This window comes from Pteronotus mesoamericanus, unplaced genomic scaffold, assembly GCF_021234165.1.
Source record: "Pteronotus mesoamericanus isolate MK-2021 breed Mesoamerican mustached bat unplaced genomic scaffold, CSHL_Meso_final scaffold_174, whole genome shotgun sequence".
NCBI classification, from domain to species: domain Eukaryota; kingdom Metazoa; phylum Chordata; class Mammalia; order Chiroptera; family Mormoopidae; genus Pteronotus; species Pteronotus mesoamericanus.
The window spans coordinates 41,686,691-41,707,176 of record NW_026555309.1 but is presented as its reverse complement, the minus strand read 5'-3'; the positions used below and the strand labels follow the sequence as shown (position 1 = coordinate 41,707,176).

General features: G+C 55.1%; 2 protein-coding genes across 4 annotated transcripts in view; one reads left to right on the top strand and one right to left on the bottom strand.

The window, feature by feature from the left end:
- The window catches only part of SLA (Src like adaptor), a 31,507-nt gene extending 24,802 nt beyond the window's left edge, over positions 1-6,705 (top strand). For all 3 annotated transcript variants that reach the window (XM_054590515.1, XM_054590516.1, XM_054590514.1), the window contains 3 exons: positions 860-991; positions 4,676-4,808; positions 5,629-6,705. In XM_054590515.1, the coding sequence (XP_054446490.1) occupies positions 860-991; positions 4,676-4,808; positions 5,629-5,842 (479 nt within the window). In that variant the 3' untranslated portion in view covers positions 5,843-6,705. The remainder of the gene's footprint in view (positions 1-859; positions 992-4,675; positions 4,809-5,628) is intronic.
- Positions 1-20,486, bottom strand: part of TG (thyroglobulin) — a 204,856-nt gene that overhangs the window by 75,842 nt on the left and 108,528 nt on the right. The window contains exons 40-41 of the mRNA XM_054590517.1: positions 19,017-19,176; positions 12,560-12,762 (exon numbers count right to left, since the gene is read on the bottom strand). Coding sequence (XP_054446492.1) covers positions 12,560-12,762; positions 19,017-19,176 — 363 coding nt within the window. The remainder of the gene's footprint in view (positions 1-12,559; positions 12,763-19,016; positions 19,177-20,486) is intronic.

Genomic DNA, 20,486 nt, shown 5'->3' with positions numbered 1-20,486 from the left:
TGGAGACAGCAGAGCCCAGCCCAGCACGAGCAGCAAAGACTCGGGAAAACTCTAGGGAAAACTCTAGTGCCCTCCCCTCTCTCTGCTGCATGACCCTTTCATCCCAGACCCCTCAGAACACAGCGCAGGAAGTGCTCAGACACGCCCCAGGGTGACCCTCCTACAGTCCACGGGGGCCAGCCAAGGCTGGGAGAGGTGCGGGTGCCCACCCAAGGTTCTGCTCTTACTGACCCATATTGGGGCAGGACCCTAATGGTGCTTAAGGAGAAAGAAGGCATTTTCTATGTGTCTGAGGGAGACCCAGAAAAATGTCTCAATTGCCACTTTTTCCAAATTTCTGAGAACACCAAGCCTAAGTCGGAGGGAGTTGGGACAAGGAAACACGGGCATCGCCACGAGGCCTTCTCAAAGGTGTGGCGGTATTGGGGGGACAGGGACGAAACGGCAGCACAGGCAACTTAGAGAGTGCGCTCGGGAAGAGATGGGCCCAGGGATGACCCCAGACAGACCCTGCCCTGCGGGGGCCGCCCGACTCTTGTCACTCAATTTAGCCGAAGAACCCAGAGGAGGATGGGGAAGCGGCTCACGCAGCAACTTCGCAAAGCAAAGACAAGGCCCGTGCGCCTGAAACCGGGGCTGCCACGCGGTTAACGCAACGTGGCTGGGGGAGTGCCACGTGGTCTCTAATGCAAGCGCCGCAGCTGCGGGATGGGTTCTCCGGGCTGCTGCCCCACACACGGAGGGCGCGCCTGCGCACCACCGTCGTGTCCCGCGGCCCTCGGTGGTGGCGGGCTCCTTAAATGGTCACCCTCAGGCCGGGATACGTGGAAGCCACTGACTCGTCCTCTGTGCCCTTCAGGTTTCTACTCTCTGTCGGTGAGACACCGGCAGGTGAAGCATTACCGTATCTTCCGCCTGCCGAACAACTGGTACTACATTTCGCCGAGGCTCACCTTCCAGTGCCTGGAGGACCTGGTGAATCACTATTCCGGTAAGGAAAGCTCCAACAGGACCGGCCCGTGGGGCCTCTTTGCTAACTGTCCTGGGGCTCCCTCTGTCTAGGATGCTCCTCCTGGGTTGTGAGCACAGGCCAGGGGATGTACTTCGCTCTCTGCCCCTGCTGCCTGCTCCATATGCTCTTCTCCTGTTCATTCAGACTGTGAATTTCAGGCTGAAGCAGGTTGCCTGCAAATGCCACCTAAGTAAGTGAAATGCAACTAATGTCAAGTTCGCCCTCTCTGCCTGTGAACGAAAGCGGTCAGATTGCCCCTGTGTTCACAGCCACAGATGGTTTGCACTTCCTGAAGTGGACCATGCATTTGCAGGCCCCTGGGACTTTGTTCTGAGAGGCAACTCATTTCCCCTTTTCTGCAAATCAAAATCCTCCCCGGCCTCAAGCGGTAGAAGCCTCTGCTCCAACGATGCCAGGATTCTCAGGGCTCCGCTCACTGCCCTGAGGCCTCCATAACTGTGTTCTGGCCTGTGTTGGCAAGTGAGCTCTGAAAGACCGAGGATTGTGCTTCACTCATTCGTATGCCCTTCCTGGACCCAGGAGAGAGGTCAGAATGTTCCACGCTGGCCAGGACGGGGGCCATCTGCCAAGATGGCCGAAACGGAGTGTGGTTTTTGACAGAGGTGATGGGAGAGTGTGGAGTTAGAAGAGGAAATCTGAGTCAGACTCGAAGGTCTGAACGCCAGGTCAGGGGCTGGAATTTCACCTTATGGAAAAGGGAGAAATAGTGAAAAGTTGGCTACGTTTCTAAACGTTGGGTCTGGAACGTCTATGTTCACATCCCAGGCCTCTGGGACACCTTGGGCTAGTTGCTCCACTCTGTGCCCCCTTTTCCTCTCTGTATGATGAAGATGCTGACTGTTCCTGCCTCAGGGAGGCTGTGAGGGCCACGGAGCCAGTGCGCTCCAGGTGCTGGGGCTCCTGCTGTCCCTCAGCCAGGGCAGCCCCTCCCGCCCTCCCCTGGGTACTGGAGAGAGAAAGAGAAGAAGCCGCTTTCACTTTGTTAGTGTCTTCCGCCTTACAGGGTCAGAAGGTCTGACCTCGCACCCCCAGGGTCTTTAGGGTGCAGCCTGTGAGAACTGCAGGTGATGAAGGAGGTAGGGCAGCACGGGGGGCACAGGCCCAAGCTCGGACGTGGGCTCTATGGAGCCTTGGACAACACCCCCCACTCCCCCTGGACTCGGTTCCCCACCCACAGGAGGTAGATGCAAACAGCCGCCGGTCGTAATGATCGCTGAGCAGGATCGGTCCTGTACTGCGGGCGTCATAGCCTCCTGTGCCACAGATGCAAAATAAATGATAACATGTGTTATCTCTGCAATACCCGAAAACCTAGCTGCCTAGCTAAAAATGAAAGAGGAAGGGAGTCCTGGAAACCGTCAACTTTTACCGATTATGAGTAAAAATTGGTTGTGGTATTTGGCTTTTAATAACAATCATATGAGAGGTGTGCAGACCATAAGTTTTGCATAGACAAAAGCAAACATGAAAAGGATGCTGCCCCAGCAAAGGCCTCACACATGGGGTGGGGTCCACGCGGCCCCCAGGCTAGGATCGCCGATGCACGGGACAGGGCAGGGCCTTCCCACACTACCTGCCGCCCCTGCACCAGCTAGCAGACAGCAGCCACCCATTCACCCCTGCAAGCAACGGAGAACGAACCCAAACCCTGAAATGCTTCTTGCGCCCCTCAGGACCCCAGCGTGGAAACAGCAGGGCGAATTCCCCTCCCACCAGACCCTTCCTCCAGGCCCAGATTCAGAGCAGTTGTGCACAAATGGGGCTGAGCCAGCACCTTTGCTTTATGGGCTGCTTATACTGATTACACTGGGGCCCTTGGGCAAATGACCTAACACCTCGAAGCCTCAGTTTCCTCATCTATAAAATGGGGGTTAAAATGCCTCTTATGGGATTGCTGTCAGGACCCCCCAACAATCACGCGTGTGACACGTCTGGCATCTGAACAGCACCGTGCATGGCGGCGATGGACGCAGCAGGGAGGGCGGGGGGCAGAGGAGGTCCCAATGGGGCCAGAAAAACACAGGCAAGAGACAGAGGGGCCTTGGAATGGAGAGCTGGAACCAAACAGCGTGAGAGGGATGAGTGTTCTAGAGAGTTCCCCAGGCTGGGGAGAATGAGACGAGCGCGTCCAGACACCAGGGGCAGCAGAGGATCTTTCTTCTCCATCTCAGGGGCGATGAGTTGCTTTTAGAACAACTTCCTGGTTCTGAGTCCATGGGGCAGTTGTGACCACACTTCTATGACCTGGAGCAAGTGACTTGACCCCAGGATCCCCAGTCTCCTCATTCCCCAAACTGGGTCTCACCATCCTGACCGCTCAGTGACGTGGGCCTTGCCGAGATGGCGCGTGACAGGCTAGCTCAGCCCTGGGCTCCTGTCATGTGCTCACGAGCGCTAGTTCCTTTTCTCTTTGCCAAACTTTCCTTTTTACCCAAATGATTAACCTCTCTAAGACAGGACTGTCACAAAGTCCCCTCCTGGGCTGTCTAATGCCACTGACTTATTCAGTCTCTGTGTCTGATGTGAAAGTCTCCTAACCTGAGAGGCCGTTTCAATTCCCAATCCATGACAGGTAATTATTTCAGATTCACATCCAATTAAGCTCCGTCTGACCTTGGGGTCCAGCTGCACATTTCTTGATGGGGGGCAGTGCGGGTGGACATGCAGGTTCATGGCGAAAGGCAGGCCGAACGCAGGAACAAGGCGTGACTGCCTGCCAGCCTCTGATAGCCTGGGCTTGCGTCCTCGGCTACAATTTCCCCTCGTTCTTTGGCAAGGTCACCCCCGGGGCTCCATGAATAAGATGGGAGGTGGAGACACCCACTGGCCTAACGTGCTTCCTGAAACCTGGCACTGGGCTTGCTCGAGCCAGGGCGCCCCGTCCTGCTGGAGGCCGGCGGCACCCGGCACCCTCGGCCGGCCACTCCACCGCCCACGACAGGAGAGCGGTGGGGTCGTGGCCGGAGGACGCCCACTCAGACTTGGCCCCATTGAGCGGAAGGCCTGAGCTCAGCCGGAACCCACCTTCCTCTCCGTGATGGGGGCTAGGAGAAGGCGCCCGGGCGGGGGCTACACCCTAGTGCTCCTGGAGAGAGGGGGGCCCTGGAAGCTCAGGCATGTTACACCAGCTGAGCGAAGGAGGAACTGGACTTAGTTTTCATTCTCCTTGTGCATGGGCATCTAGGGTAAAGAAGAGAGGGTTTTGTTCACTTTGTATTTCGTCCCCTTTCTCTCTTTCACCTTGAATCTTTGTTTTTTCTCCTTTTCTTTTTCTGTGCCTGTTATCTTTTTGATGTCTTTCCATCCTGCTCTCCTCTCTTTCTCTCTTGCTTTCTTCTTCCCTCCCTCCTCCTCTTCCTCCTCTCTCTTCCTTCTCTGTCTTCTTTCGTTGTTTCTTGCATGTTCCTTTCTCCCTGCACCTGTATCTAGCCCACCAGACTGTAGTCATTGCTGCTCTGTGTGCTTTGGGAAAATCAGTGTTGTACATGGCGCGCCGGCCTCACTCCCCACCCCTGGCCCCACCCTGCACCCAAGAGCTTCACCGACGCTGACGGAGCTCTGCTGGATGGTCCCTCAGCCCCACGCCCCATGTCGGCTACAGAATCTCAGTGCCACTGACTGGCGGTCTGTTTCCCTCTTCAGAGGTGGCTGACGGCCTCTGCTGTGTGCTGACCACGCCCTGCCTCACTCAGAGCACAGCTGCTCCCGAAGTGAAGGCCACCAACTCCCCTGTCACCTTGCGCCAGAAGACCCTGGACTGGAAGAAGATGTCCAGGTGGGGTGTGTGTGTGTGTGTGTGTGCATGTGTGTGTGTCCTCCATGAAAACGTGAGCCTGGCACATGGAAACTGGCCAGTTAGAGCCGGCCCTACTCAAACGTGATGGTGGACATGCTGAGTGGGTACTGGCCCATGGAGTCCCGCTGTCCCCTGGGAGGCAGACCAGCCTCAGGCCTCGCGCAGCGGGTGGCATGGCCCTGGCCACTTCCTGCCAGGGCCCCCAGTCCCCAGTTCTGCAAAAGTTTCCCGAGTCCCCTTTCAATGTTAACCGGATGCATTTTTTAGTTGAACGATACCATCTTTGTTTTTCTAATTGTTAGGATCCCAGAAAGTAATACACAAATAAATCTTGTATAAACTTAATATTATTTTAAACTCAGAAAGTTGAAACACACCAGCAAAATCCTAAGGTGGCAGCATTTTTTTAAAAGGGAAAACCATCTTCCACTGATTTCTTTTATTTGAGTGTCAGCAATTACATTTTAGGGGTCTGTGTAGTTGGGAATGGGTGGGTTATCTTATTAATTAAGTGGTGATCTAAACATCCCATTGGCAAATTCAAAGAAAACCAGAGGCCAGAACTGCCTGAGAAATAAATAAAACTGTCCCTCCTTGTCAATATCATAAACATATTAAGTGATTTATCTAAGATCACACAGTCGCGCATGCAGGAAGCAGGATTAGAACAGTAAGTTAGACACATACTGACCAGGCTCTTTTCTTCTTCCTCTTCTCACTCCCCTGTCCTCCATCCCTCTACGTCCCTCTCTTTTTGCCCTTCCTCTGCCCCCCCCCACCCCCGTCTCGCCACTCACAGGCTGAAGGACAATCCTGAGGGGGCAGGGAACCCGCTTGGCGTGGATGAGTCCCTTTTCAGCTACGGCCTTCGGGAAAGCATCGCCTCCTACCTGTCCCTGACCAGTGAGGACAGTGCCCCCTTGGACCGAAAGAAGAAGAGCATCTCCCTGATGTACAGCGGAAGCAAGAGGAAGAGCTCCTTCTTCTCGTCGCCGCCCTACTTTGAGGACTAGCCTGGAGCAGGCCCCGGGCGGTGTGCCCAGCAGGAACAGAGGTTCGAACTCTTGCCTGGGCTCCGACACAGAGGCACACTTCCCTGGCCGTTGGGGGCCTCGCGTCTCCCAGGAGCCAAGAGAAGCTACATGAAACTCACACTCCCACCTCTATCCACATGATGACCGGGGAACTGCCCCGGGTGTCTGACCCGTCCCAGGACGTCGCAGAATGCCGACTTGTGATGGGATCAGGCAGTGTTTCAGAAGAGCCCTGCTTGTGTGCTGTATACAAGTGCCCGTCGTGTTTGGGGGGAAAGAAAGACACTCTTTCACAAGAAAGTACACAAGGACTATCCTCCAACCAGCTATCCAGATGGCCACAGCCTCAGCTCACAGAGAACCCTTCTGAAAGAGAAACACCTGGGAAGAAGATGCGCCACACACTGTGGCCAAACATCTGGGTTTGCAAACTGGTCTTGCACCTGGAACTTTCTTAGCCAACCCACAGAGAGACCTTCGGGACACATCTTCTCTGTCTTTAAGGGGACTCAGTGACACTAAACATTACCCTTCCTACTTAGCCCTGAATCAGGAGATCTCTGCCCTGCTGGTCCCAAAGCCACCTGTGCGGGAGTCAGATGGCCTCCCTACTTCCGCCGGGGGCAAGGCAAACGGGAGAGCGCGAGGCCGCTGGCAGGGGGTGCGAGGCAGGGCCTGGAACTGTGCAAGGCTGCCCCACGTCCCAGCCACGGCTCCACGGCCCAGAGAGAGCTCTGGGGCATGAGGAGGTTCACACAGAGATTAGTGTGCCATTGTTCCTTCATGATTGCCTGAAGAGACACTGTGTTATGTCCTATGTACGGCGTCAGGCCAAAAAAAGAAAAAAAAAAAAAAAGAAAAGAAAAGAAAAGAGAGAGAGAGAGAGAGAAAAATAGATGACTGAGCCCCAGGCCCCAGCAGAGGTAGCCCCAGTGTGGACAGGGAGGAAGATGTACAAACAAATATGGTGCGTGTGGGGTGTGGACACAGAAATCAGCTCCTGGCTTCGAGTGGGACAGGGGTCGGATCAGGGTGAGCTAGAAGCTCACGTTTCAGCTGGTCCTTCAGGGAGCAGACGTCTCAGCTGGACTGAGGTTGGAATGGTTGGCATTCAAAAAAAAAAAAAAAAATGAAGGCGGCAATTGATCAGTTCTAAAGAATTCAATTCACCCAGTATTTTATTCTCAGACGGGTCTGGCACCCACATGAATAAAAGGACTGAGCTCCAGGAAAGATGGGCGTTGGAGTGGCTTCATTGTGTCTTACATCGTTAAAGAGATGAGGGAGAGATGTAGTAAATTTAGCCCTGGAGGAGCAGCCCGTATCTCCAGGCTGCCCCCAGGATCCTGTTAGGAAGGGGGCTGCCGAAGAAGCTGTGACTCACTTTCCCCTTTGCTAAGGGCTTCCGGGGAAGGGTGGGTGCCCATGATGCGGTGCCTCTTGCTACCCGATATGAGAAGTCTGTCTGTCTACCACACGCATTCCGTACATCTGAAATCACCGCGCTTGTGGTATGTGGGTATGAGTTTACATGAGTTTCTGTATCATCAGATTCCAGAGTGTTTATACGAGAAGACATTTGCGGTTTCCTCCACAATCCATGAAGGCTGCTTCAAAGGGACCAGCCAGCATACGGGAAATGAATGTAACACTGTGGACACTGATGTCCGACAGAAGGCAGCGTGACCTCTCACACTCCAGATGTTTGTACAGTGTCTTATGTGTTATTTTCCGTTGTGAGTCATGCGTTTGGAACGTGTGGGGAGGCCTTGGAGGGATTTCTAAGTGGGAAGCATTAAGTTTTGCTAAATCATGTATTTATTCCTGATTAAAATAAACATACTACGTATTTAACCCCTGGAATGGAAGGAGAGCTTCCTGGGTGAGCTGGGTGGGTAGCTCACGCAGAAGCTGCAAAGCTCTCAAATTCTCAGAGAAACTTGAGAATAGAAAGAGAACAGAACATGAAACACCTGGGGAAACGTCACCAGTGAGTAGCTCGGCACCTTCTTGAGGCGTAGCCTTGAGCAAACCAGATGTTAGGGCTCGGACGGTGTCTTACACGCCAGAAGGCAGACAGAAGAACTGAGTGATGGTTGTGAAAATCCCATCGCACGCGGACCCCTCCCGCATCCCTTGTGATGCCTCCGCAGTTTGTCCCCCCCAGAACTTCTTCCCGCGGGCATTCTGGACACCTAGTAAGTTCCAGACGCTGTTCTAGGTGCTGCGGCTGTTGCAGTGACAAGTAGACGAGGTCTCTGCTGTCGTGGGGTGTGATATCTTAAATAAACCAGGAAACTTCGCTGTGCAAGTCACACAGGGGGCTGGATGGCAGAGTGGCCGGCAGGGGCGCCGTCTAATCCGACTCTTAAGAAAAGCCGCCCGGGGGAGAAGTTTGAGCTGAGGGCCCAAAGATGGGGAGCCAAGGGCCAAGCAAACAAAGACCAAGAGAGAATACCGGAGGCAGTGGTGTTGGCGAGGTGCCCCCTGAAGGCGGGGTGCCGGGGCCGAGTGAGGGGCGAGGGGCTCTCTGGAGGCAGGCGGACGGGTCCCTCAGGGCCTGGATGGGACGGGAAGGGGCGGAGGGTCTATTCTAGGAGAAACGGGAAACCCCCGGAAGGTTCAAAGTAGGGGAGTGATATCATCTCGGTTATAGGTTTCAAAGAGCACACCGGCTGCTGTGTAGAGGGTGGATTTTCAGAATTCCCACGTTCTATCCTCTACCTGACACATGGTTAAAATGAAAGGATGAGGAGTTTAAAAATAAAGGGGTGGCAATGTGTTCATGCAAAAATGAACAAAAGGGAAACCTGTTGAATGTTGAGGCAAAATGAAATGTAGGTGAAAATGCACTTTTGCCCAAGGGTGAAGAGAGATGGACCGTAGGAACAATGCATGAAGGAGATATAATGATTGAACCTAGATTAATCTAACATAAGTTTCAAAATATCTTAAGCAACTATTACAGGGGCAAATAGACACGTCAATCGTTTTATTTGGAGGTTTTAACACAGCTTTCAGAAACTGATGGATTAAGCCAAGGTAAGGAAGTAGAAGGTTTCAGTAAAACTATGCAACTTTCCTGCCAACAAAGAATACATTAGGCCACAGGGTAAATCCTGATAAATTTCCAGAGTCAGCATCCTCCAATTCATGCCCTATGATAATAAGGCAATAAAACTGGAAACCAATTTGCAAAAAGATGGGTAAGAAATTTATGGGTCTAAAAGCTAAAAAGAAAAAAAAAAAGAACAAAAAGTAAACGTATCCTTAGGAAAACACAGGATCTGGCTTTAGGTTTTAATCCCTAATACAGCTCCTTCCTTGCTATGTGTTCTTCAGTAGGTCACTAAACCTCTCTGAGCCTTGGATTTCTTAGCTCTCAGTGGCTACTGAAAAAACACCCCTTGTGAATCAAACTGAGGAGTCTCTGAGGTAATACACTGAAAGTTCCATATGGCCCCCAACACACTAAACAAATAAATACAAGTTATTAATTACCGCAGGAATCTGTCTCGCCTGCCAGCTCAACAGCTCTGGCCCCAGGGTTTGGAGAAAGACAGAATTTTATCAAGAGCATATCACCAACTTGCATTCATTCCCCAAGCATCTGCTGGTAAAGAACACGTTGAAGAGCTGCTAATATGTTGAAACACTTTAGTTCTCCAGATTCCACATAATTTCACATGCCTCGCAAAGACTGCTGGGAGCAGTTGTAAAAGCTGCTCCTAAATGACTGGAACAGATGGTGAGTTTATTTTTAAATACACTACCATTTGTTAAAACAGATTCGTGTTTGAAATTCCCCAAACTCCTAAACACTCCAGAATTTTCAAAAAGAAAATTCTGCCTTCTGAGCCTACTCGCAGAGAATTTCTGTGTCTCCTGGGTCCCACTGCGTGTCTGGTTTCTGAGGGGGCTCTGGGGAAACATCTTCAGGATCAACTCAGAGCCAGGGAGGTCCGCTTTCAGGCTCAGGGACTGAGAGCTAGTGGAGCTCAGACCTCCTGCCACAAGGACAGAATGCCCTGCAGAGGGATGGGTTAAAGAAAACCCAAATCAAAGGAGAAAAAACGCAAGAGAGGGGAAGGAGGGGAATGAACGAGCCTGTGGGTCCCCGTTCATCTGCTCATCCCTCCCCCGCCCAGATGTTAATTATGCAACATTTGTGGTGAGACAGCTGTGCTGGGTGCTCGGGGCCCCATGGAGGGCAAGGCACACGGGGCCCCTGTTCTCCTGGAGCTTCCGGTCTTGGCGGAGGGAGCCAGGCTGGCAGCAGGAACACGTGTGTGCGGTGGGAAATCAGGATAAACGTGGTGCAGAGAAGTGCAGGCAGCACAGGCCAAGAGAGGGGTGTGATCCTAAAGCTGAGAAGCCTGGAAAGGCTCCCTGAAGGACCAACAGGGCAGACAACGTGGGAGGTGGCAGACGGCGCCCACGCAGAGGGAACTGCCTGGCGAGGCAGGAGGGACCATGGGCTCTTTATGGAACACGAGGGAGAGAGATGAAGTGGCAGGCGGTAGACGCAGCTCCCTGTCGGGAATGGTGGCAAGGCTGACCTAGCATCTGGTGTGTCCCAACAATGCCACCTCTACCCGCCTTAGGAGCAACTGCTTGGGCACCAGGAGGGCTGGGCAAAGTGGCAGTGGTTTGCTAGCAGGTCTGTGGCATTGGTCTCAACGGTCTCTCTCCGTCCTCGAGCGGTGTCACTCATTGCTCTCTCCGCCCCCAGCACGGTCCCCCTTCACTCGCCTTCCACCCTGCTCTAAGACGAGTCACCCCAAAGGGAAGCACATTTCCCATGGCTTACAAATATTCACAGCAGCACGATCCACAGCAGCCAAAAGGAGGGTACAACCCCAATGTCCATTGACAGAGGTATCGATAAACAAAATGGGGTTTACACATAAAATGGGACATTATTCGTCCTGAAAAAGGACTGAGATTCTGATATAAACTGCACCGTGGGTCACGGATGAACCCTGTAGACGCACAAGTGAAATGAGCCGCACACCACAGGGCACAGCTTGTCCGGTTCCACTGACGTGAGGCACCAAGACAGGCAACTGCACAGAGAGGACGTAGAACGCGGTCGCTGGCGACTGAGAGGGGGTAGAAAGTGAGTAACGGTTTAGCAGGCACCGAGTTTCTGTTTGGGATGATAAAAAAGATCTGGAAATGATGAATGGCGATGACCGCACAACCTGGTAAATGGACTTAATGCCGCTGAACTGTACCCTTAAAAGGGCTTGAAACGGTAACCGAACCAAACGCAAGTGAACAAGCAAAACCTTTGACGACAACAGCTCCCATGTGCTCGAGATGAACCCCGAGGAGTTCAGTGCAGTCTGGCTGTTCCCTGTGAGCCCCCGCCACCCCCCACCTCTGCCCAGGAAGACCCATCCTCCGTGGCATCTCGGGAGTCTGCAGAGCTCAGTGAAGAGTCACGCGTTCCCCAGGCACCTGCCCTGTGCCCACACGGCCCTACACTGTCCCCAGCCTCTCACCCAGACCACGCCGCCTCTGAGACGCATTTCCTAACATCCCCCCGCCTCCCCGTGCCCTGTGCTCGATCAGGGCTTCCCTTGGGGCCACGCTGAGGCCCTTTCTTTACGACCGGCTTCAAGTGCTTGCCTCTCACCCCACAGCTGCCTGAGGACTAGGGCATGAACTGTTGAGCATGGCATTTCCAGCACCTAGCACAGCACCTGCCGAAAACCGGACACTCAGTAAAGTTACAAGCTGATCGATGACAGAATAGTTTTCAGGACTTATGCTGTGGTTATTTCTCCTATCACAATTACTGCCATCATCGTTGCTATATCATAATCATCGATATCATTATATCATTATCATCATCATCATCTTCATCGTCACCGCCTAGCGGGTGCTTCAGACCATCCAGCAGAATTATCAGTGTTGAGTCCTATTCTTGGCCTTCATTCAATAATCAGGAACTCAGCTGGCCAAACCTTTGGCACTCTGTGCCCACCCTGTGGCTGCTGACTCAGCTGCCTGCCGCTCTTGGAGCAGTCATCTGGACAAGTGCCAGGGTCCCCTACCTCCTTCTCACCCAAAGGCATGGAGTCACCCACGAGGTGGGAACGATTAGTGAGAGTAACAAATCACCCAATATTGTCGCATGGTGAACTGCCACCAGAACTGAATCTGGGAGGCGGGGGGAGGTGCAGCGCGGGCTGTTGAGGAAACCAGACAGCTTAGGGGAAGATTCGAAGTTCAGGCCCAGAGAAGACGAGGAAGGCAACACTGGGAAGCAGGCGCGAGCTCTCTCAGTTCGATTCCCCTCCTGCTCCGGGAGCGCCGTCGGGTGCAGCTGGCATAGCATTGGCCGCCCTCCACCCTGGGCATTAACTTCCTCCCGCATCCCCACCAGAAGCCTTCTCACCCAACATCCCGTCCCCCTGGGGCTGTCTATGGATGAGGGAGGTCGTGGGGAGTTCAGACCTTGGAACTCCAGCAAGGCTCCCCCAGGACACAGCGCTCCCTCATCTGGGATTATGAGATGGGGGCGGGCAGCCCACGGGGAGCCCCTCAGCCCCCGGGCTCACATCTATGTGGGGAGGCGGCCATGAGCAGGATACACACTCGGAGAGAAGGAGAAGGCAAACCAAGCAGCGGAAGCCAACCGGGCTCAACAAAGAAAGGACCCCCTCGCCTGGGGGCACCTCAACTCACCATCAGCACGGCTCTCTGGAAGAGTCTAGAACCGCCAGCCCTGGTGGTTAGAAGGTGGATGCCGGCCAAGTCAGCGCCACCACGGTCGGCTGCCACGGCCACGCGCCGAGGGTCCCCGCCAAACACGCCGATGTGGGTCTGCACCCAGGTCAGAGCCGCCACCTGGTCCAGCAGCCCCCAGTTGCCACGCATCTCACTGGACCCTTCAGAAAAAGGAAGGCCTTTTACTTTTGGGGGCTTGGCAACTGGAACTGAATTATCCTGGTGCCACCCCTATGGAGCCTCGGCGGGACCTGGGCTTCTGTCCACCCAGGTCGGGCCTGTGGTTCCAAACACAGTGTGGCTACTGGGAAAGGCACGGGCTCGGAAGTCAGGGCCTCCAGGCATGGTGTTGGGAGACCCTGGACCTGCCCCTGCACGTCTCTGGACCACAGCTTCCCCGTCAGAGACGAGGCGGCGGCCAGGGCAGTGGCTCAGACCAGACGCAGCTCATGGTCAGGCCGGCCCCCGGCTTGGCCCCTTGGTGGAAGGAGGTGAGGTTCCCTCCCCGTGTCTTCCCCCGCTGCTGGTGGCCCTCCGTGCCCTGCCCGCCAGCGACGGCCGGGCCCAGCCGAGGCTCTGGACCCCCTTCCTTCCCACTGCCTCATCTCCCGTGACCTTCAATAGCATTCAGCTGAGTTGACCTCTCCTTCCTTTTTCCACAGACTCCAGTAACTATACATTGAAAGCTTAGTACAATATTTTTCTAATGAATGAATCAGACACGCACACACAAATGCACAGCAAAAACACGCTCTTCTCCTCGGCGTTTTGGGACACTGCATGCCCGTGTCGTTCTGACCCTCCTCTGAATTCGAAGGATCCTCCTTGTCAAGCTACACCACCAGCTACCCCAGCACACAGGCCTGCTCGGGTCTGAGCGGAGGCCCACACCTGCGCTGCTCCAGAAGCCCCAGCAGATCCTCTGCCTTCGATGACCACCTCGATGTGGGTGACCCTCGGGAGCGTGTCAGCGCCCAGAGCACCTCCCAGCTCCACACCCCCCACCCCCGCCTCTCCTGGATCCTCCCCCACAGGCACCGCAAGTCCATTCAGTCCTACGCAGGTGCGATTCGAAGCCTCCTGAGCACCCCAGCGGGCAGCATTGCCAGTGTCTTGTCTCTTCCTTCCCGTGCCACACCCCCGCCCGTCCTGCCCCTGCACAGCCCTGCAAGTGTCCCCTGACACTGCGTCCGCTGCACCCCCACGCCCTCCCGGGTGCCCCAGCTCTCCTTCGGCGTGGACCTCGGCTGCCGCCTCCCCCCAGAGCTTCTCACCGGCCCCCTGGGGCAGAACATTCCCCTCCAATGAGCTTTCCACACCACTTCCAGAGTGAGATTTTTTTAAAATAAATAAATAAATAAATTTTTTACTGAATTTATTGGGGTGCCATTGGTTAATAAAATCATATTAAGTTTCAGGTATACAATTCTGTAATACATCATCTGTACACTGTATTGTTTGATCACCACTCCAGGTCGAGTCTCCTTCTAGCACTATTTATCCTGGTCTTTTAAACTTATATTTTGATTTTCCCTCTCCCTCCCGCGTGTGCGCGCGTGGTCTCTCTCTTTCTCATACACACACACACACACACATACACACACACACACACACACTGTGCCCTACCCTACCTAAAATCTCCCATCTCGTCCCACTGTCCCCGGGACACGGTCTCAGCTTTTGCAGCGTATCCAAGGCCCCACGGACAGGGTCATATATCCAAGCTCCATCTGTGCCCCAGGCTCACAGGCTTCCCACCAGTTGCTCAAAGACGCTGTGCCACCCTCTCCCGGGCCTGGGCTGGGCACACGGGGTTGCCTCAGCCCAGACCCCTCACCCTGTCTTCCCTCCTTCCCTCCTCTGGCCCAGCCCTCCCTCTCAGCTGTGGCCTTGACTCACAGGCAGCCCTCAGGTGAAGTGAGGTTCCCCTGTCAGGGTCCTGTCCCCAAGGCTTTCATGCTAGACAGAGCCCCCGCTAAAACCAGCGGCACATAACAGGTGCTCAGTAAATGCTAGGTGGGCGGAGGACCATCGTTAGGATGAACAGAACTCGGTATCAAGTGAGAAACTTGACCCCTGTATTCCCGAAGAGAAAAATCTTGCGTCCCCGTCCACCAGCCGGTGTCTCAGAGCTGACAGGGACACCGGCTCAGAGGACAGAGCAGCGCAAATTCGTCTGCCCCCTGGGGACACTTCTCCCAGTACGTTGCCTGTGCCAGGGTTGGAGTGTCACTGGCCCTGTCCTTGCCAGGCACTTCTGCCTCTGTCAGGAGGACTGTCTCCAAGGCCTTAGGCAGGGCCGGAAGGTGGGACACCCACTGAGTCGGACCTAGCCCCGCAAGTCTGGGAGGTGACATCCGTGGCCTGCATTTCCAGTGACAATGGGGGTTTGGGGAGGACAGCCCTGACTCTCGCTTCCCTTCCACCAGTGTCCCAGTCACGTGATAAGGGCCAGTGCTGACGTTCTGGGGTCTACGGACCCTTAGGAGGTCAGCAGTGAGGAGCGTTCAGGAGGCTGCTCATCAGACGCGGCTGGATTGGACCCGACCCCATGCCAGGCACCGCGCTAGGTGCTGCAGAGCACGAGACAGACAGGGCCATGGCCCTCAGCTCACACAGCCTCAAGGGTGGGCATGGGAGGCAGCTAACTAGCTGGTCTGAGACCCATTAGCCCAGCTCTTTACTTTGCTGGTGAGGAACAGAGCCTTGAGAAGGAGATTGTTTCAGTGCAAATTTGAGATAAAGTTCAGGCTTAAACTCCAAGGCACACTCAGAGCTTTCCATCCCAACATTCAGTCCAATTCAACGAACGTTTGCTAAAAAGCTAGAGTGTGAGAGGCCCTGTGTTATTTTCATTAAAAAAATCAAAGCATTCTATTTATGGAACTGTCTCTGCTCCAGAGCCGTCACGCCTCCCTCCTTCCTGCTGCGGCAAGTCCAGACCTCCTCCTGGCCTTTCAGACCCTCTTGGATCGGTGCCGGCCGTGCGAGCGGCCTGGGTTCCCCAGGCTCACGCGCCGCGTCCCGTTCACTCCCCCTGCAGCCTGGCTGAGGCTGGGCCCCGGGCCTCCTCACCCTCGGGGCCCCACTCCCATCCCCGCAGCTTGGTCCTGCCACGAACACGAGCTGTCCCGTGAGGGTGGGGACGTGAAGCTGGAGAGGGCTGCTCTGCTCTCCTCTGACCGGGCGCAGACAGTTTGGTGGGGAGATGGGTGTGAGTAGGAGACCCCCAGACAAGGTGACAAACCCCCTCTCCATCTGCCCCAGCTGACCCTGATCTACGCCCCCCCACCCCGACCTCCAGCCTCCTGCCCCTCTGGGCAGACCCACCCCGGCAAACATTCCATTGCTCCCTCCTTGTCCTACTGGCTCTTGGCTGCAAATTCAATTTCTTCAAGGATCCCTCTAAAGTTCCTTAGCACAATTCTGGGCTCCTGGTGGGTTCCCACCCCGGTTCTATGGATGGCCGTCAATAAAAGGCAGCGTGGACTGTTGGCTCAGTGCACAGGCTATGGGCCAGATGGGCAGGGCACAGGCCCTGGTTCCACCACCTTGCAGCTCAGGGGTCCCTGGACCACTTACTTAATGGAACTTGATTATCTGTAAAGTGAGGATAATGATGGTACCTACCTCATTCGGTTGTTAGGATAATTAAATTAGTTAATATTGGTAAATGGAAGAGTAACAGTTCTACAGAGCTACAGAATAAGCTCTGTACAAGTTGTTTTTTCTTAAATAAAGTAAAACAGTCCCAGCATTATCTCAGAGATGCCCTTTGCAGGGCCAGCCTTGTCTCCAGTGGCCCTTAAGATGGGTTGTTCACTGGGACTGGCCCCTGTCCTGTTGTTCTGGCGACCGGGGGTGGCGGATCCTCTCAGGAGGCCTCCGAGTGCCCCTAGGGCGATGAGGTCATGGTAACGGACCGTGCCTGGCCGTCTGTCCGGCTCCCTTGCCAGCGCTCACTTCCTCCACTCCCAGACCCTGCGGAAAGCCCGCGGGCCCTGGTGCACCCACGCTCCGTCTGACCCTGCACACCACAGCCCCTAGCTTCCCTCGTGGCACCACTCTGCCAGGGAGAGAAGGGTAATCACTGCCCCTCTGCCCCTGGGGCCTGTCCCGCGTGCAGGATCCGGGCTGGGGAAACGGCCTCTCCAGGCGCAGCACTGACCCCTCACTTCCTGTCCGACTGCTCAGTTCAGCAGTAGCCATGACTCCCCGCTGGCTGTGGCTGCCTTGTCTCACGGAGAGCACAGTTTGCCTAGCGGGCCACAGAACTGGTGCTGGCGTGTGGTGGCCCCTGGCCCCCGTCCCTTATGCAATGTGCTCCCGGAGCCTGGAGGCTCTGGGCTGCACCACCGATACCACACACGTACCCAACGAGAGGATGCACATCACCACCGGTGGACTTCAGCCCCAGACCACAACGCTCCCCGCGGTCACTGCTGAGTTCCCACAGCCCGGCGGAACTGCCAGGAAGGCCGAGGAAAAGATGTGACATCCAGGGACGGTGGGGAATGCTAGGCAGTCTAGCAAATAATGCAAAGAAAAACTGCCGGAGGAGAGTGGAATGTGAAAGGCTGGCCCACTCTGCAAGCCAAAGGCTGTTTCTAGACACCTGCGCGAACAGGCCACAGTGCACTTCTTCTCGTTTGACCACCAGGCTTTATCGCCCAGTGCGCCCCTCCGAACTGCGGGGCGTGAAGCTCCCCGCCCTCTCTGAGCCTCACAGCCGCACCTGTGAAATGCCCCAGAGCACTGGCCTCGCAGAGCTACCGTGGGAACGACACAGGCTCACCAGGCCAAGGGCTCCGTAAGTGTAACTTTCCTTCTCTCTGGCGGATGGTTTTGACTTAAGCACAATGAACCAGGAGCATCACAAGTCAGGATGGAAAGGGTTGAGTGTTCTGCAAGTTTCCTTGGCCTCCCCTGCCAGTGCCCCACCAGCAGCAGAAATGAGTTTCCCTTCCCAGAAAAACACAAGTCTCAGTAAGATTACAGTCCATGAAATCATAATCCCCCACCCACTCAGGGATGGTCGACATATGGAAACTCTTTCTCTTCTGTCTGTAAGTGCTCTGCGCCAGAAAGCCGGCCATGCCTGTGGCAAGCTCCACGTGACCACAGTTCACCAGGAGAAGGTCTGGGTTTCACCTCTTCAGGGAAAGGAGCTACTGACTCCGAGTGCTGTTAGTCAGGTATTTGAAAGCAGGAATAAAGCCCAGGCAAAGTGTTCTCAGGGCGCGCGCGGCCGACTCTGCTCCCCTAAGGAACTGAAGTCTGTTCGTCATCTGCGTCTCCCACCTGGGCAGCTAGTGGCATCCTTTCTCAACTTGTTGCCAGTTTCACGTTTGTGGTGCAGGTCCAGAATCTGTTTCGTGGCACTCACGGCCTCACGCCAGGCGGCCATCGCCCTCATCCCACACACCCCCCAGGGTTCGCGCGGGACGTCCCTCCCCGCCCCCGCCACACATGCTAGTCCAGGCCGATGTCTGGTCAGACTCCCTTCCACCCACCCGACTGTGTTCAGCAGGCGAGACATTCCAGGTGTTCAGCGGGGGCCCGGGAGAACAGAGAGACAAGCTCAGCGCCTGTCCTGGAGGTTGCGGGGAGCCCTCTCTCATGCACCACCTCACTTGAGCCTCACAGCAGTTTTGGAAGCTGTAAAATGGTTTCTCATTTTACAGCGGAGAAAGCAGAGACACAGAGAAAGAAAGGGTTTTGTCCAAGGCCACTGAGACAATGGCTGGCTCTTCAAATTCCCAGACTAGCATGTCAGCCTTCTGCCTGATGCCTGACGTACTGCTGGTGGGGACTGGAGATGGGGAAGATATGGAAGGAAAACGGGGACTGGTCCAAGTCTCAGGTCTGCCCTGGGGATGGGGAGACGGGGAGCAACCAGGGCATACACCTGTCCTCAGGGGGACAGGCCAATGTTCACAGGGGAGGCGGGAATGGAAGGGAAAGCGCACTACTGACGCAGCCCTCACTCCCAGGCAGACGGCTTCCCTGTGGGCACAAGAGCCACTGTACGGCCCACCCTAGAGCTCTCCAGAGCGAGTCAACCCTGGTGATGACCCTGGATCTGCTCTTTCCTGACCATGTGACCTTGAGCGAAACCTCCTGGGGCCCCAGAGCGCACACACGCACGTGCGCACAAACACACGATAAAACGTGCAACATCCATGGGACAGCTTCAGGCATAAAGTTCAAACAACGGCAACAATCGCCTTGTCTGTGGGTGCCAGCACCCCCGAAGAGCCCCCTGAGCGTGCCTTCTCTTCCACCGAGTGCTCAGCTGGGCTGGAGGAGGGCCAGGGACCACGACAGGATGAGGCTTCGGGACGAAGGGGCTGAACATACACAGAGCAAGCCTCCGCTCAGGGATCAGCAGCCCCCACCGAGGCCCTCAACTCACCGGAACTCAGGAAGCCGAAGATGCCCACGCGGTAGCCAGCAGTGACCACGACGAGGTTGCCGATAGCAGCCAGGAAGGAGCCGTCGAGGACCAGGCTTCCCTCGCTGCCCCGGCCCTCCACGGTGTTGTGGAAGAAAACCAGAACGGACGCGTTGGGGGCCTGGGGGGAGAGGGGAATGTGGGAGCTAATGAGGTTGGCCCCTTTCCACCCACTGGAGCTTGGCGAGGGCTCCGTTCCCAGGGAGGAGCCTACACAAGACTTTTCCCATCAACTCCTCCCTGCAGGCACACCTGACCCCATGCTATGGGCTGAAATGTGTCCCCCCAAAATTCACACGTTGAAGCTCTAACCCCTAGGTCTCAGAATGTGACTGTATTTGGAGATGGGTCCTGTAAAGAGGTAATTAGCTTGTGCTCCCTAATCCAATATGATGGTGTCCTTATAAGAAGAGATTAGGACACAGACACACACACAGAGGAAAGACCACGTAGACACACAGGGAGGAGGGGAAGACCATCCACCCTCAGCCAAGGAGAGCAGCGTCAGAAGAAATCAACCTTGCTGACACTTTGATCTTGAACATCAGGCCTTTAAAATTATGAGAAAATAAATTGCTGTTGTTCAAGACTCCAAGTTTGTGGTACTTTGTCAGGGCAGCCCAGGCAAACTAATAAACCCCGCTTCACAGATAAGGAAACTGAGGGTCACAAAAAGCGAAGACACGTGGCCCGCGCTGCAAAGTGTGCATGTGGCCAGAATGGCAGCTCACAGCAGACGCGCAGTCCTTATCATGCAGCTGTGCAGTCACCCAAGACCCCAGTTCTGGCTACTAGTTTATTCCAGAAGGAGGTTGTGGGGCCTTGGTGAGTCCTCCCTGCTCAGCCACCCCGACTGAAACCCCATCCTGGTGATGCAGGGCTACCTTTTATTAAGCACTGGCCGACAGCCAGGCACTGGGCTAAGTATTTAATTCATTCGGTCCTCACGCAACTCTGTGAGGTGGCGTGTTATTATCACTCCCATTTTACAGATGCGGAAGTAGAGGCTTAGTGAAGCAGCTTGTCTGAGACCACAGAGCAGCTAGGAAGTAGCAGATCTGGGCTTTGAGCCTAGGCTGACATTTTTGTATTAGATTATAGTGTTCCAACTAGGGGATCTGACACCCCGCCCCAGGCCAGGGTATGTGCAAGGCCCCAGGTGGCTCATGCCATTCAGGCCCTGCCTCTCTGTGCTGTGACTTCTCCACTCCACGTGCCACAGGCTCTGACACACCAACAGCAAGCAGTGACCGAGGACCTGACTTAGTGGCTACTACACCCAACTAAAATGTCTCCTTAGGGCCTCCGTCCCATGTGGCGGATGCTCTGATAAGCACCCCCTTCTGGAGATGTGAACACAGAGGCCTGGCGCAGTGCAGTCACTTCTAAAAGCACCAACAGGAGCGCAGGGCCAAGCTAGAATTCCGGCCC